Below are 12,962 nucleotides of genomic sequence, written 5' to 3' on the forward strand. Positions count from 1 at the left end.
GTGCATGCAGGCTGTATAAAATTATAGTATTTTTATCTTTAGACTTGTACACATGGATCATTCAAAACTAAAAGCAGGGGTTTCATTAAGGTAGTCAATTTATGCATATATTTTTTTCACTTTTAAATGTGTTAATTTCTTGATTTTATGGGTATGAAGTTTCAGTTATGCAAGTTGAGTAAATTCTAGAGATCTATTGAACAACATCACGCCTAGAGTTAACAATACTATATTGTGCGTTTAAAGAGTAGACATTATGTTAAGTGTACTTTCCACAATAAAACATGAAATCATGGGAAATGGGGAAAAAAAAGAAATTGCATGCAGGCTAATTTTAAGAAATGCCATGGACATTTAAAAAAATATATATGTGTAAATGATGACTTTTACTGTCAAGAAGATAAAGATTTTGAGGGGTTCATAAGTTTGGTATCTTATGTTGTATAGTATGGGGTTATTTTAAGAAATAACCTATAATTTTCATCATGTGAAACTTTATCTTTTTTCTCTCTGCAAATATCAGATGAGAAAAGAAGCTGAGGAAATCATAGTGCCTGCTATAGTCACTCTCACTAACACTGAACAAGATGCAATATTAAAATCTTGAGAAGCAATTATCCAACCAGAATAAATACACACAAACTATGAAAATGTTGTTTGTAGCATCTATTTGTGGCTATGAAATTTTCATGAATTAACCTACTTCCTATGAATCTATGCCTTGGGTACTGAGTAAACTATTCACCTAATTTTATTCTTCATTGCTAATACAGTAACTGGATATTAGCAACTAAAATTTTTCAATCTCTTTAGTATCATAACATTCCTTTCTGTATTTCCCTCAGTCCTGTTCTCGAAGTCTACATCTTTGGGTTTTTTCCTAAGACACGATTTAGGATCAGCTGTTAAACATTACCGAAGTCTAATATTGGGCTTCCCTCATAGCTCAGTCGGTAAAGAATGTGCCTATAGTGCAGGAGACCCCAGTTTGATTCCTGGGTTGGGAAGATCTGCTGGAAAGGGGATAGGCTACCCACTCCAGTATTCTTGGGCTTTCCGGGTGGCTCAGCTGGTAAAGAATCTGCCCTGCAATGTGGGAGACCTGGGTTCAGTCCCTGGGTTTGGAAGATCCTCTGGAGAAGGGAAAGGCTACTGACTCCAGTATTCTGGCCTGGAAAATTCCATGGACTGTATGTATAGTCCATGGGGTCACAAAGAGTCATCCATGACTGAGTGACTTTTACTCCACATTCAAGTCTAATCTTGAAAGGTGTATCAACCTTTTCAAAGTCTCATTGACATCAGAAATTCCAGTATGTAATATAATCTCATTATTTTGTTTGTTCTGAATCCCACAAATTTGACTATCTTATTTGTGTTATTTAAAATTACCTAAGAATGGACACTAAGAAAATGTCTACACCCAAAATAAGAGTTACTAGTGCAAAATCTACTGAATCAGCCACACTGCCAAGAACTAGAAAAGGATTTGCTATTAAGCAGGAACAAATGCATCTTTCTCATAAGGAGATGAAAACTGATGCAGTGGAGGTGAAAAGCATTGTTTCCTCCCATTTCATCACCAGTTCTCCTAACTTTTCATCCATCATGAGTCACTGTGCTCCCGCTGTTCCATTTAGTTGCTTGACTGATCAACACAACATTAGAGACAATTAGATTCAGTCCAGTACTTTCAGTGGAACAGCATTTCTAGTTGTGAAAAGTCAGATTAAATAACACTTTTCTAATTATTCTCAGCTTAAATTGGTAGGAATTGAGCTCTCCAATTCTAGTCCAAATCTTCCTGATTATCTAGTTTAGAAAAATATGAGGGATATTAGAGTCAGAAAAAAAGAAATAAAAGTGGCTATCAGCCTAGAAAACTCATTTGTGATTGTCAACCAAAATGAGGGTATGGGTCCACCAGCATATGTATATAGAGTTGATATGTGTTAACTCAGGAAAAAACATATAAATGCTTCCTTAATTTAAAATATCTTACCATAATTAAGATTCTTTTTTTCCATAAGTTTTAAATTAAAAATGTCCACCAGCATATGTATATAGAGTTGATAGATGTTAACTCAGGAAAAAACATATAAATGCTTCCCCAATTTAAAATATCTTACCATAGTTAAGATTCTTTTTTTGCATAAGTTTTATTGTATTTACTTTTAATTTAAATTTATTTTAATTGGAGGCTAATTACTTTACAATATTGTATTGGTTTTGCCATACATCAACATAAATTAAGAATGACATTCGTCTATGTCAATTGGTGAGTGACAGTTCCTTTGAAACTAAGGTTTCTCATTATTAAAATAGAACAATTTATTTCATAGACTGGTTGAAAGATTCAAATGAGATATAATGTAAATGTAATCATTTTACAGGCAAAGTTATTTATTTATATAAACAAATATAAATCTGTTGAAGATGGTAACATTTTAAAACATCTCTAAAATTAAAGTCAACTTATGGCCCATGTGGTTTAAAAAAAGAAACAGCCAGATGAATTAACTTAAACCGCCTAATCCTCACATGTATCTTACAGTTTAAGATGCAATCTAAAGTGAAATGGTATCTATCCTTCTTCAAGGCAGATTAGATTGTTTGTGGCTTCCTGGAAGGAGAGCTGGATGAACCCTGTGATCACTAAAGGCCCAATTTCATCTCAAAAATACCTCATTTATATATTAAATGGTTCAGATCATTTACCATTTGAACAGATATATAGAGGTAGTACACTTGAAAAACATTTCAGATGCAATCTAGGTTCTACTCACAGCAGCAGAAAACTGGACATTAATAAAATATTCCAGCATTCTTTTAAACAGCACTGATGGACATGGTGATGTGATGTTTGCAATATGCTGTTTCCAAGAATTGTGCAAAATCATAATATATGAGCCATATCAACTGGCTTGCTTTCTATAAAAGAGAAACTCCTTTGCAAACTGTGTTCCCATTTACGATAATCATATTCATGGAAATGAGAAAACAACATTTCGGTTTCCTTCTTCACTTTAACTTTCAGTGGTAATGACAGTAAATTGAACTTTGCTGCGGAAGGTTGTTTTCTTGAATCCAAATAGGATAACACTTTGATTTGCATCACAGCATCTTCATTCATGTGTTTTCAGAAAGATATTTTCTAATAAATTAAAAATTTCTTATCCCTAGGGAATCATAAGTAAATTAACATGTTCCCTGTGTGTTCACAAGCTTTCTTGTTATCTCAGATTTGCATGTGAGTAGACAACGCTGCAGCAGCTGATGTTTTCTGGATGGGACTGTGACAATATTTGAGGGCATTTTTGTCATCACTGTCATTGCACCTACACCAGACTGAATGATTAGCCCCAAAGTTCTGACTTCACAAGTGCTGTCTGTCTGCCATGGACAAAGTACTGGACAAACTCAAATCTTCTTTACCGTTTTATACACATATTGTGTTGTCCTGTGTTGTGTTTGTGTGATTTAATGTCTAATTAAGCCAGGCTTCATAGAGTGTATCTAACTAGACGTCTACACATTGTAATGATCAGTGAAACATGAAGTTCCTAAATGCAATTCTAAAGTCACATTTCTGGAGACATTAACATAGTTGTGTAACATGGGCACCATCTGTCCATCACGCCTTATAGGCATTTGTCTTTTCTCGGTGACTATCCCAGGAGGAAAAGTCCCAACCTGACTTTGACATTACTGAGTGTTAATTCTGGAACGTTGTCTGCAGGTGGGCGTTGGGAAAAAGGCGGAAGCTGTAGCGACAGTGGTTGCTGCAGTCGACCAGGCCCGAGTTCGAGAGCCCAGAGAACCCGGGCATGTTGAAGAATCATACGCTCAGAAGACCACTTTGGAGTATGGATATAAGGAGCACATTTCCGCCACAAAGGTAGCTGAGCAGCCCCCACGTCCAGCCTCAGAGCCCCACGTTGTCCCTAAAGCAGTCAAACCTGTAGTGATTCATGCTCCTTCTGAGACTCATATCACAACTACTGATCAAATGGGAATGCACATATCAACACAGGTGAGTTTGGACCCACTGCCTGTTTCTGGGAAAGCAAACATAACTGCTGTGCTCATCTGGTGAGCAAGGGTTTCACTGAGTTCCATTTCCATGCAGATCAAGAAAACTACAGATCTAACAAGTGAAAGATTAGTCCATGTGGATAAACGCCCCCGCACAGCAAGCCCTCACTTTACTGTTTCAAAAATTTCTGTTCCTAAGACAGAACATGGATATGAGGTAAGAATTTAAAGAGCATGACAAAGAAATGTTAGACTTAGAGGAAAAAAGTAGGTTGTGTGATATGGAGCATTTTTGGTGAAGGCAATACAGGCTAGTTTTTGGCAATGTCTGTAGACTCATGTAGACTCAGAAGCCCCTAAAATTCAATTACTGGAACTTGCCCAGCAGAGAGAGCCTAGACTATCAGATAGTTTTCTGACACCTCTGAGAAGACACAAATCCATACTGGCTTCTCTCTGTTTCGCATTCTGTAAAAGGTTCAGTTCAGTTTTCCTTATGCTGTGAGATATTTCAGAATGACATAAATGAGAATTGATACCGATACCAAAGACAGACACTGAGAAGTCAGGATAACAAGATGGAGACGTGTTACCGTGTGGTAGTTGGGCTGGACTGTGGGATCACACAGGCCTGGATTAGCGCCCTAACTCTGCCCCTTATTAGCTCTGTCATCAGGAGCAAGTTAGTACAAGTGAAAACCTTAGTAAGTTGATAAGATCTAATAATCCTCAGTATTAGTCACAACTGTTCTTACTTTGAGGTTTCCCAAGCGGCGCTAGGGGTAAAAACCCACCTGCCAACGCAGGAGACATAAGAGACAGGGATTCAATCCCTGCGTTGGGAAGATCCCCTGGAGGAGGGCATGGCAACCCACTCCAGTATTCTGGCCTGGTGAATCCCATGGACAGAGGAGTCTGGTGGGCTACAGTCAATGGGGTCACAAAGAATCAAATATGACTGAAGTGACTTAGCAGGCACACATTCTTATGTTACACACCCGAGTCATAGAATCCAAGCTATATGCTTCAGAGAATTATAAGGTATATTTAATACCTGCATTTGGGATAATCTCAAATACCCAGACAGCAACAGAATAAAAAGAGCAAGGAAACTCGTAAAATATTCTAAGCTTTTTCACTTTCACCTCTCATACAGATTTGTGGCCAAAGCCTAAATGTTCTATTTTAAAGTAGTTCTTAGGAATTAACCAAGTAGTTTAAATTGTTATTATTTTTGAATTTCCCACTGTTTCATTTTCAAACACAGCTTCCTTGGCATGATTTAAGTGAAAATTCATGACCAAGTTTTAGAAGACCTTCAGTCCCTTTATGATAAGAGCATAAAATAAGTTCTAAATACAACTCTATTAGGAAGACTTTCAAATGTATTTTAGAAGCTGGCAGGAATGACAGTAAGCTTTATAACTGGCTTATCTCTGACTTTTCATTAACTATAAAAGTGATAATGAGAACATTAAAAAGGGAACCACATAGAAAATTGACTCAGACTTGCCACAAGAGTGCTGGTGGTGAAGGACTTCTGGGAGGCGACTGGGATGGCAGTTAAGTGACTGTTTTCTGACTCTGTTTTTATTTAGGCATCAATAGCCGGTACCGCTATTGCCACATTACAAAAAGAGTTGTCAGCCACACCTTCTGCTCAGAAGGTCACCAAATCTGTGAAGGCACCTACTGTGAAGCCTGCTGAGGCTCGAGTGAGAGCGGAGCCCACTCCTTCACCCCAGTTCCCCTTTGCGGACACACCAGAGACTTTTAAGAGTCAAGCTGGCATTGAGGTGAAAAAGGAGGTTGGGGTGAGCATCACTGGTGTTGCAGTCCGTGAAGAGCGCTTCGAAGCACTGCGTGAGCGTGAAACCAAGGTTGGTGGTCACTGGAGCCCCTGCTGTCTCTTAATCCATTCCCGGGGAGCAGGACCAGGCACTAGGCCAATCCGTTGTCCTGCCTTTCTCCATTGCTCAGACTTCATTTTATCGAGCATGGTGTGGGTCAGACCTCTTCTCGAATTAGTTTTATAATTTTGCATGTGCTAAGAGTTTGAAACTTCCCCTAATTTCCTGAGCATTTTGTAACATCCTTTGTCAAAATTGTAGATAACAGAAACAGCAAGAGTACCTGCGCCTGTTGAAATCCCTGTTACTCCACCCACTTTAGTCTCGGTGAGTAAAGTTGATAGTGTTGGATCACATGCATATCTAGTCAAATAATGTTCATACATGCAAACATCAGCTTCTCAAACTTGAAAATTCCATGAGTGCATCTGCAAGTATTTTTTTAAGACCATCTACTATTAGGCACGGAGAGGGGGAATTCTGTGTGACAGCCTCAGTCACATAGCCAGCAGATTCGATGAGTTTCTGTTATGTGTAAGGCATGATTGCAAGACTAGTCTAGCCCTCTTTGAAATCTGTCTTACTATCTGAAAAAATGTATGTAAATAAGCATAATAAAATATAAAAGGTGATAAGCACTTCAGTAGAGGGAGGGTGCAAAGGAAAGTTTGATTACTTCCAGTTGAGGATAGCATGGGATGTTTTGCTGAAGAGGCAACGTTCGCTGCTGAGCTTTCAAGCTTTGTTAGGATTTGAATATATGCAAACAACAGAGGGTACAGGGGTGCCCTATTATGTGACATCAGTACAGTTCCACCTTATGAAGTTGGAAACACCTTACATTTATTTCAAATTGGGAGTATTCCAATTTCCAAAGGAGTTTCTTGACAGATAGTTCCACAGTCTTGATGTTAAGAAGGCATTTTATGACAATTCAAATGCACAAGGTCAAACCCCCACATTTGGTACAACATATAGAGATGATTGATGCATCTGCACACGTATCAGTACTTCCTGTTTCTTCTTTCTTTAGGGCTTAAAGAACGTGACTGTTATTGAAGGTGAATCTGTCACCTTAGAGTGCCACATCTCTGGATACCCATCCCCCAAAGTGACATGGTACAGGGAAGACTACCAGATAGAAAGTTCCATTGATTTCCAGATAACCTTCCAGAGTGGAATTGCTCGCCTTCTGATTCGTGAAGCCTTTGCAGAAGACAGCGGGCGGTTCACTTGCACTGCTGTGAATGAGGCTGGGACCGTCAGTACATCCTGTTATCTAGCTGTGCAAGGTCAGTGGTCACACCCCCACGGACCTCCCACACACTCCTCACTGCCACCTGACACTTCTTTCTACATACCTGGTAATGGAGTCCCCTTTTAGAATCAAGGGGTTAATTATGGGGTCAACTTAACTGGCATGCTAAGGAGAGGTCAGTAGTGAAGCGAACTAAACACCTGACTTTAACCAGAGAAACGTCTGTCTTCTTCTAGTGTCGGAAGAATTTGAAAAAGAAACAATAGCTGTGGCTGAGAAAATTACCACAGAAGAGAAACGGTAACACCTTATTTTGCTAATGACTTTTCACTGTAGTACAGTTTTGCTTGGTTAGTCCCTTTCATACTGGCAAATGGCAGTCCAGAAGCTCACATGAGGGGCATTCTCTTTCCAGCTTCGTCGAATCAAGAGATGTGGTAATGACTGATACTAGCATCCCAGAGGAACCAGCAGGGCCGGGAGAACCTGCTGCTCCTTTCTTTATTACAAAACCAGTGGTCCAGAAACTGGTGGAAGGTGGGAGCATTGTATTTGAATGCCAGGTTGGTGGCAACCCAAAGCCCCATGTCTACTGGAAAAAGTCCGGTGTTCCTCTAACCACGGGATACAGGTATTTTCATGGTTGAATGATGGAGTTTTCTGTGATTTGTCTGATAGGTCTGTGAAGCCAAGAGAGAATAGAATATACTTACCCCACCCTCAGAAGTAGGGTCTTTTGTTATAGAGCCTTCATAGTGTGCTTTCAGGTGTTTTCGTGTGTTCACACAAAGTCTTATTGAGAAACAGAGTTATGTGACCCAAGTGGATGGAAGATACATATATTATATTCTGGTTTGATTCACTTACAGTGCTGGTGAAATAGGGAAAATGCTGTGGAATTTTTACACACACAAAACATATTTTTCTACCAAGGATCTGAAACAACTTTCAATAAAAAGGCATAATAATTAAGTCACTAAAAGATAAAAGAAAAAGGGTAATTTTTGAAGAAAGCTGGTTATATGTGGAAATCTATGCTAATAAATTTGCAATTGAATATAAAATTCAGCTTTAAATTTCCTGCAACTTAATCTGAAAATGTATCCATCATATCTTAATAAGAAGAAATGTAGTGTACCAAAGACTTAATATTGAAATGTTTAAAGGAGTTTATTGTTTTCATTATTCATTTGATCTTCACATAATACAGGGAACAAAATAATGAGCAAAGAGAAGTATCTTAGTATTTAAATGACCTCATCATTTGCTAACATAAACACTGAAGTCTCTTATTTCCATACAGTTGATTCTAGTAGTATTATAATCTATTATTTATTTTGAAGAATATATGACTATTATTTAAAATGAAAATTTTAACTTGTTTGGCCTTCATTACTCATGTGCGTGCATTTCCCTCAATTGTTAGCAATCTTATATTCTATGGGGGAGCTTAGTCCCATGTTTAGGATCATTGAATTTTATACCACAGATCCACATAAGGCTTATTTTACTCACATAAGGGTTATTTATGAGCTCTTTCGTTTGTTCATTTCCATAAAGATACAAAGTGAGTTACAACAAACAAACGGGAGAGTGCAGACTGGTGATTTCAATGACTTTTGCTGATGATGCTGGAGAATACACTATTGTTATTCGTAATAAGCATGGAGAAACTTCTGCTTCTGCCTCCTTGCTTGAAGAAGGTGAGTGCAACTCTAAGTAGTTCCATGTGCATGATAAGAATGGAAATGCAGGGACAAGCAGCGCTGTGTGATCGTCAGAAGTCCTGCTGCAGCATTCCAGTTTTGATACTGGCTCTGTCCACATCCGCCCTCCTCTTGGCCTCAGCTGCATAGGAAATGTTTTAGATCACATGGCCTCAAAAACCGTACCAGTACTAAACTTCAAAGGTTCTGACAATAGTTTGGTTTTGGTGCGTTCATGTCTAAGTATATAATGACTTTGAAAATGCAGGAGGAACTTCCCCAGCAGTTCAGTGGTTAACACTCTGCCTTCCAATGCAGGGGGTGCAGGTTCAGTCCCTAGTCAGGGAACTAAGATCCCACAATGCCATGTGGTTTGGCCAAAACAATTACATTAAATTAAAAAATAAAAATGTAAGGATTCTAAATCCCGTGGCACTCTCAATCCAGACAGATATTAGTGAGTGCAATGAAGACAGTGGAGAAATTGGAGAGTATATGCCCTGCCCCAGGAGGTCAGTAGCGCCCCACCTCCAGTATGTTCTTGCCAGGCACACATATACCAGGCTCAATGTTGCTAAAGCTTCCAATTTTTTTTTTAAGCTAGAAATCAGGATTTTCAATATTCATAAGTAATTTGGGGGAAAAAAAGGGGGGGTAATAGCATTTAAATTAAAACGTACCTGTGGGTCTCCATTATCTTTGCCAAGATGTTCACATTTATAGTGGACCATCCTATGTTCTGTATAAAACCCCTTAGGATTAGGATGTTGTCCCCATTTTGCAGATGAAGCACTCAAGACCAAGGAAGATAAATGAATTGCCAGAAGTCACATGACAAATTAGGAAGACCTCTAGGGTTGATCCCAAAGGACTGACTGCTAATATAATTTTTTTTCTATAATAGTAGTGGCTGCTTTGACTTATTAATGTAAGTTTGGGTTTGAAATTCTATCTACTTAGTCTATCCTGAGCACTTTCATAGTAAAATTTGGAAAATCTGGCTTTTGTTTATCAACTCTCAATAGGGTAGGACTTGCTTGAATGAACAGTGGCATGAAAGCTTTTTCATAAGAACATTAAAAATTAACTCATGTTCTTAACCCCTAGCTGATTATGAGTCACTGATGAAATCCCAGCAAGAAATGCTTTACCAAACACAAGTGACTGCATTTGTGCAAGAACCTAAAGTTGGAGAAATAGCGCCTGGATATGTATACCCTGAGTATGAAAAAGAGTATGAAAAAGAACAAGCCTTAATTAGGAAGAAAATGGCCAAAGATACTGTAATGGTCAGAACTTTTGTGGAAGACCAGGTAGGTATAACAATAATGACCAAGTAAATCACTTCACACATTATTCTTTCCTCCTGCAGTGCCCCTGTTTTTGTTTGATATGTTCATTTTCGAGTGCTGGGCCAGGGTTATACTACTATAAGCAGATCCAGGTTCACTGCTGATGAGCTTCCTTAATCTTCATAATATTAATATGTTGCACATATGACTTTGGAAATAAAGATTACATGTGAGTAGGAAAAACAATTACTAAAACAACAAAGTTCATTACTGCCGACATTTTTTCATCAGTAGGATAGACATCACATGTATAACCCATACTGTTAGAATACCATTGTCCAAGACACCACACAGCATGAACTTCCAAAGATGACTGGAAGGCAGATTAAAAAATAATGACTCATCTAATTCTCACTGAAAAACGGATAAAAAAGCAAAATTAAACGCTTCTAGATGTTTCTTCCTGTTAAAAATTTTAATCAAACCTTATTTCTGAAAACAAATACTCTTAAAGAATTTCTATCAGTCAGCAGATATCTTTTTAAAAGGCTGTCATCTTTTTTACTGCATAGGAATTCCACATTTCTTCCTTTGAAGAGAGACTTATTAAAGAAATTGAATACAGAATAATAAAGACTACATTAGAAGAACTTCTTGAAGAAGATGGAGAAGAAAAGATGGCAGTTGACATTTCTGAATCTGAAGCTATTGAAGCAGGATTTGATTTAAGAGTCAAGAATTATAGAATTCTGGAAGGGATGGGTGTTACATTTCATTGCAAGATGTCTGGGTATCCATTACCCAAGGTAAAATATAAGCATTGATCATACCTCCATGCTACAGTAAAGACACACATAGGTTATAGTGTAACTCCTTTGTGTAAATCTTATTTACATGTGCATGATATTATTCACAGATTGCATGGTATAAAGATGGCAAGCGCATCAAACATGGAGAGAGATACCATATGGACTTTCTACAAGATGGCAGAGCTAGTCTGCGAATACCTGTTGTCCTTCCGGAAGATGAAGGCATCTATACTGCATTTGCCAGCAATATGAAAGGAAACGCGATTTGCTCAGGGAAGTTGTATGTGGAGCCTGCGGCACCTCTCAGTGCCCCGACTTACATACCCACACCAGAGCCAGTGAGCAGAATCAGGTGAGGGTCATACTAGTTCAGGTTGATCAGTATTTAAATTGTTTAAAACACCAAATGTCTCAGTAGCAAATTACTGTCATGTAGTGGGGGGTATGAAGGCTGAAAAAACCCAGAAGTCTACCATTCTCTGTGCTGGCAATTGCCCAATTTTTAGTTCTTACCCCTGTGTAGAATGAGCAAAGCATCTTTCATCAGGTATCATATTATCTGTTTTGCCAGTGCCATAGCTGATACAGTGAAGGCTATAAAGAGTTGTTTAACGTCTGATTTTACATGTTATCCCTAGTTTATGAAGAAGGCCTGGCAGCCTGTCCATGGGGTCGCACAGAGTCGGACACGACTGAAGCGACTTAGCATGCAAGCATGCATGCATGGCAACCCACTCCAGTATTCTTGCCTGGAGAATCCCATGGACAGAGGAGCCTGGTGTGCTACAGTCCATAGGGTCGCACAGAGTCGGACACGACTGAAGCGACTTAACACAAGCACACATCACTAATTTATGCAACAACTGTGCAATGGAGGGATTATTGTTGCTATTTTGGGAGTGAGAACACTAAATGTCCATGACCCTGTGAAAATTGCCTTAGTTCACCCAGCCTGTGTGGTGGTGCCAGCACTTGAAATCAATCCAAGCCAATTTGGCTACAATGTATAGGTAGAGTTTGGGACTTTTTTCAAATATCTTTTATTTGTTTTTCCGCTTCTCGGATATGTAAGTTATTTTTCTTTTTCCATATTTATGTTGGTGGTATTTAACCAACCAACATTTATTGAAATATTTTGGTAGTTGAATCAAAAAGATTCAGTAACTCATTAAACCCAGTTGGTGAGGGAGAGACAGTATTAAGGACCAGTCTAAGATTTTGAGGATGGGTTTCTGGCTGTGTTGAATAATTCCTGACTGGGATTGATGGTATATGAACAATATAGTTTTGGGAGCAATAATAATGTATTCTGTTTTGGATCCCAATGAGTTTGAGGTACCTTTTAATACACAAAGTAAATTCTAAAATAATGTTAAGAAAGAGATTTATTGTGGTGAGTTTTCTCTATGCCTCATGAAAATATTCTTCTTTGCATTTTGTTTTTCAGATCCATCTCTCCACGTTCAGTGAGCAGATCTCCAATACGCATGTCCCCTGCTAGGATGTCCCCTGCACGGATGTCCCCTGGACGCAGGCTGGAGGAAACAGATGAATCACAACTCGAGAGACTGTATAAGCCAGTCTTTGTGTTGAAACCTACTTCTTTCAAGTGTGTAGAAGGACAGACTGCCAGATTTGACTTAAAGGTTGTGGGTCGACCCATGCCTGAGACCTTCTGGTTTCATGATGGTAAGTGTAAGTTTTCACAAATAAATTATTAAACACAAAAATAAACTTATCTGTGTGTCTAACAACTTTTAAAAACAACTATTTTAACGTGATTCTTTTTTTGCTTATTTTTCTAATAGGCCAGCAAATTGTCAATGACTATACCCATAAAGTAGTCGTTAAAGAAGATGGTACCCAATCACTGCTTATTGTCCCTGCAACACCCAGTGATTCTGGGGAATGGACGGTGGTTGCCCAAAACAGGGCAGGGAAATCTTCAATTTCAGTGATTTTAACTGTGGAAGGTATTTGCTCTGAAGACTCAAAATAAATAACCTTATCAC

At 38.5% G+C, this 12,962-nt stretch overlaps 1 protein-coding gene across 5 annotated transcripts in view; it reads left to right on the forward strand.

Moving 5' to 3' along the window:
• The window catches only part of TTN (titin), a 274,868-nt gene that overhangs the window by 18,437 nt on the left and 243,469 nt on the right, over positions 1 to 12,962 (forward strand). For all 5 annotated transcript variants that reach the window (XM_052636390.1, XM_052636391.1, XM_052636392.1 and 2 more), the window contains 13 exons: positions 3,740 to 4,033; positions 4,130 to 4,252; positions 5,634 to 5,915; positions 6,147 to 6,212; positions 6,919 to 7,177; positions 7,380 to 7,443; positions 7,559 to 7,774; positions 8,704 to 8,846; positions 9,957 to 10,162; positions 10,714 to 10,947; positions 11,058 to 11,302; positions 12,398 to 12,639; positions 12,759 to 12,923. In XM_052636390.1, the coding sequence (XP_052492350.1) occupies positions 3,740 to 4,033; positions 4,130 to 4,252; positions 5,634 to 5,915; positions 6,147 to 6,212; positions 6,919 to 7,177; positions 7,380 to 7,443; positions 7,559 to 7,774; positions 8,704 to 8,846; positions 9,957 to 10,162; positions 10,714 to 10,947; positions 11,058 to 11,302; positions 12,398 to 12,639; positions 12,759 to 12,923 (2,539 nt within the window). The remainder of the gene's footprint in view (positions 1 to 3,739; positions 4,034 to 4,129; positions 4,253 to 5,633; positions 5,916 to 6,146; positions 6,213 to 6,918; positions 7,178 to 7,379; positions 7,444 to 7,558; positions 7,775 to 8,703; positions 8,847 to 9,956; positions 10,163 to 10,713; positions 10,948 to 11,057; positions 11,303 to 12,397; positions 12,640 to 12,758; positions 12,924 to 12,962) is intronic.

Source organism: Budorcas taxicolor, chromosome 2, assembly GCF_023091745.1.
Source record: "Budorcas taxicolor isolate Tak-1 chromosome 2, Takin1.1, whole genome shotgun sequence".
Taxonomy (NCBI): domain Eukaryota; kingdom Metazoa; phylum Chordata; class Mammalia; order Artiodactyla; family Bovidae; genus Budorcas; species Budorcas taxicolor.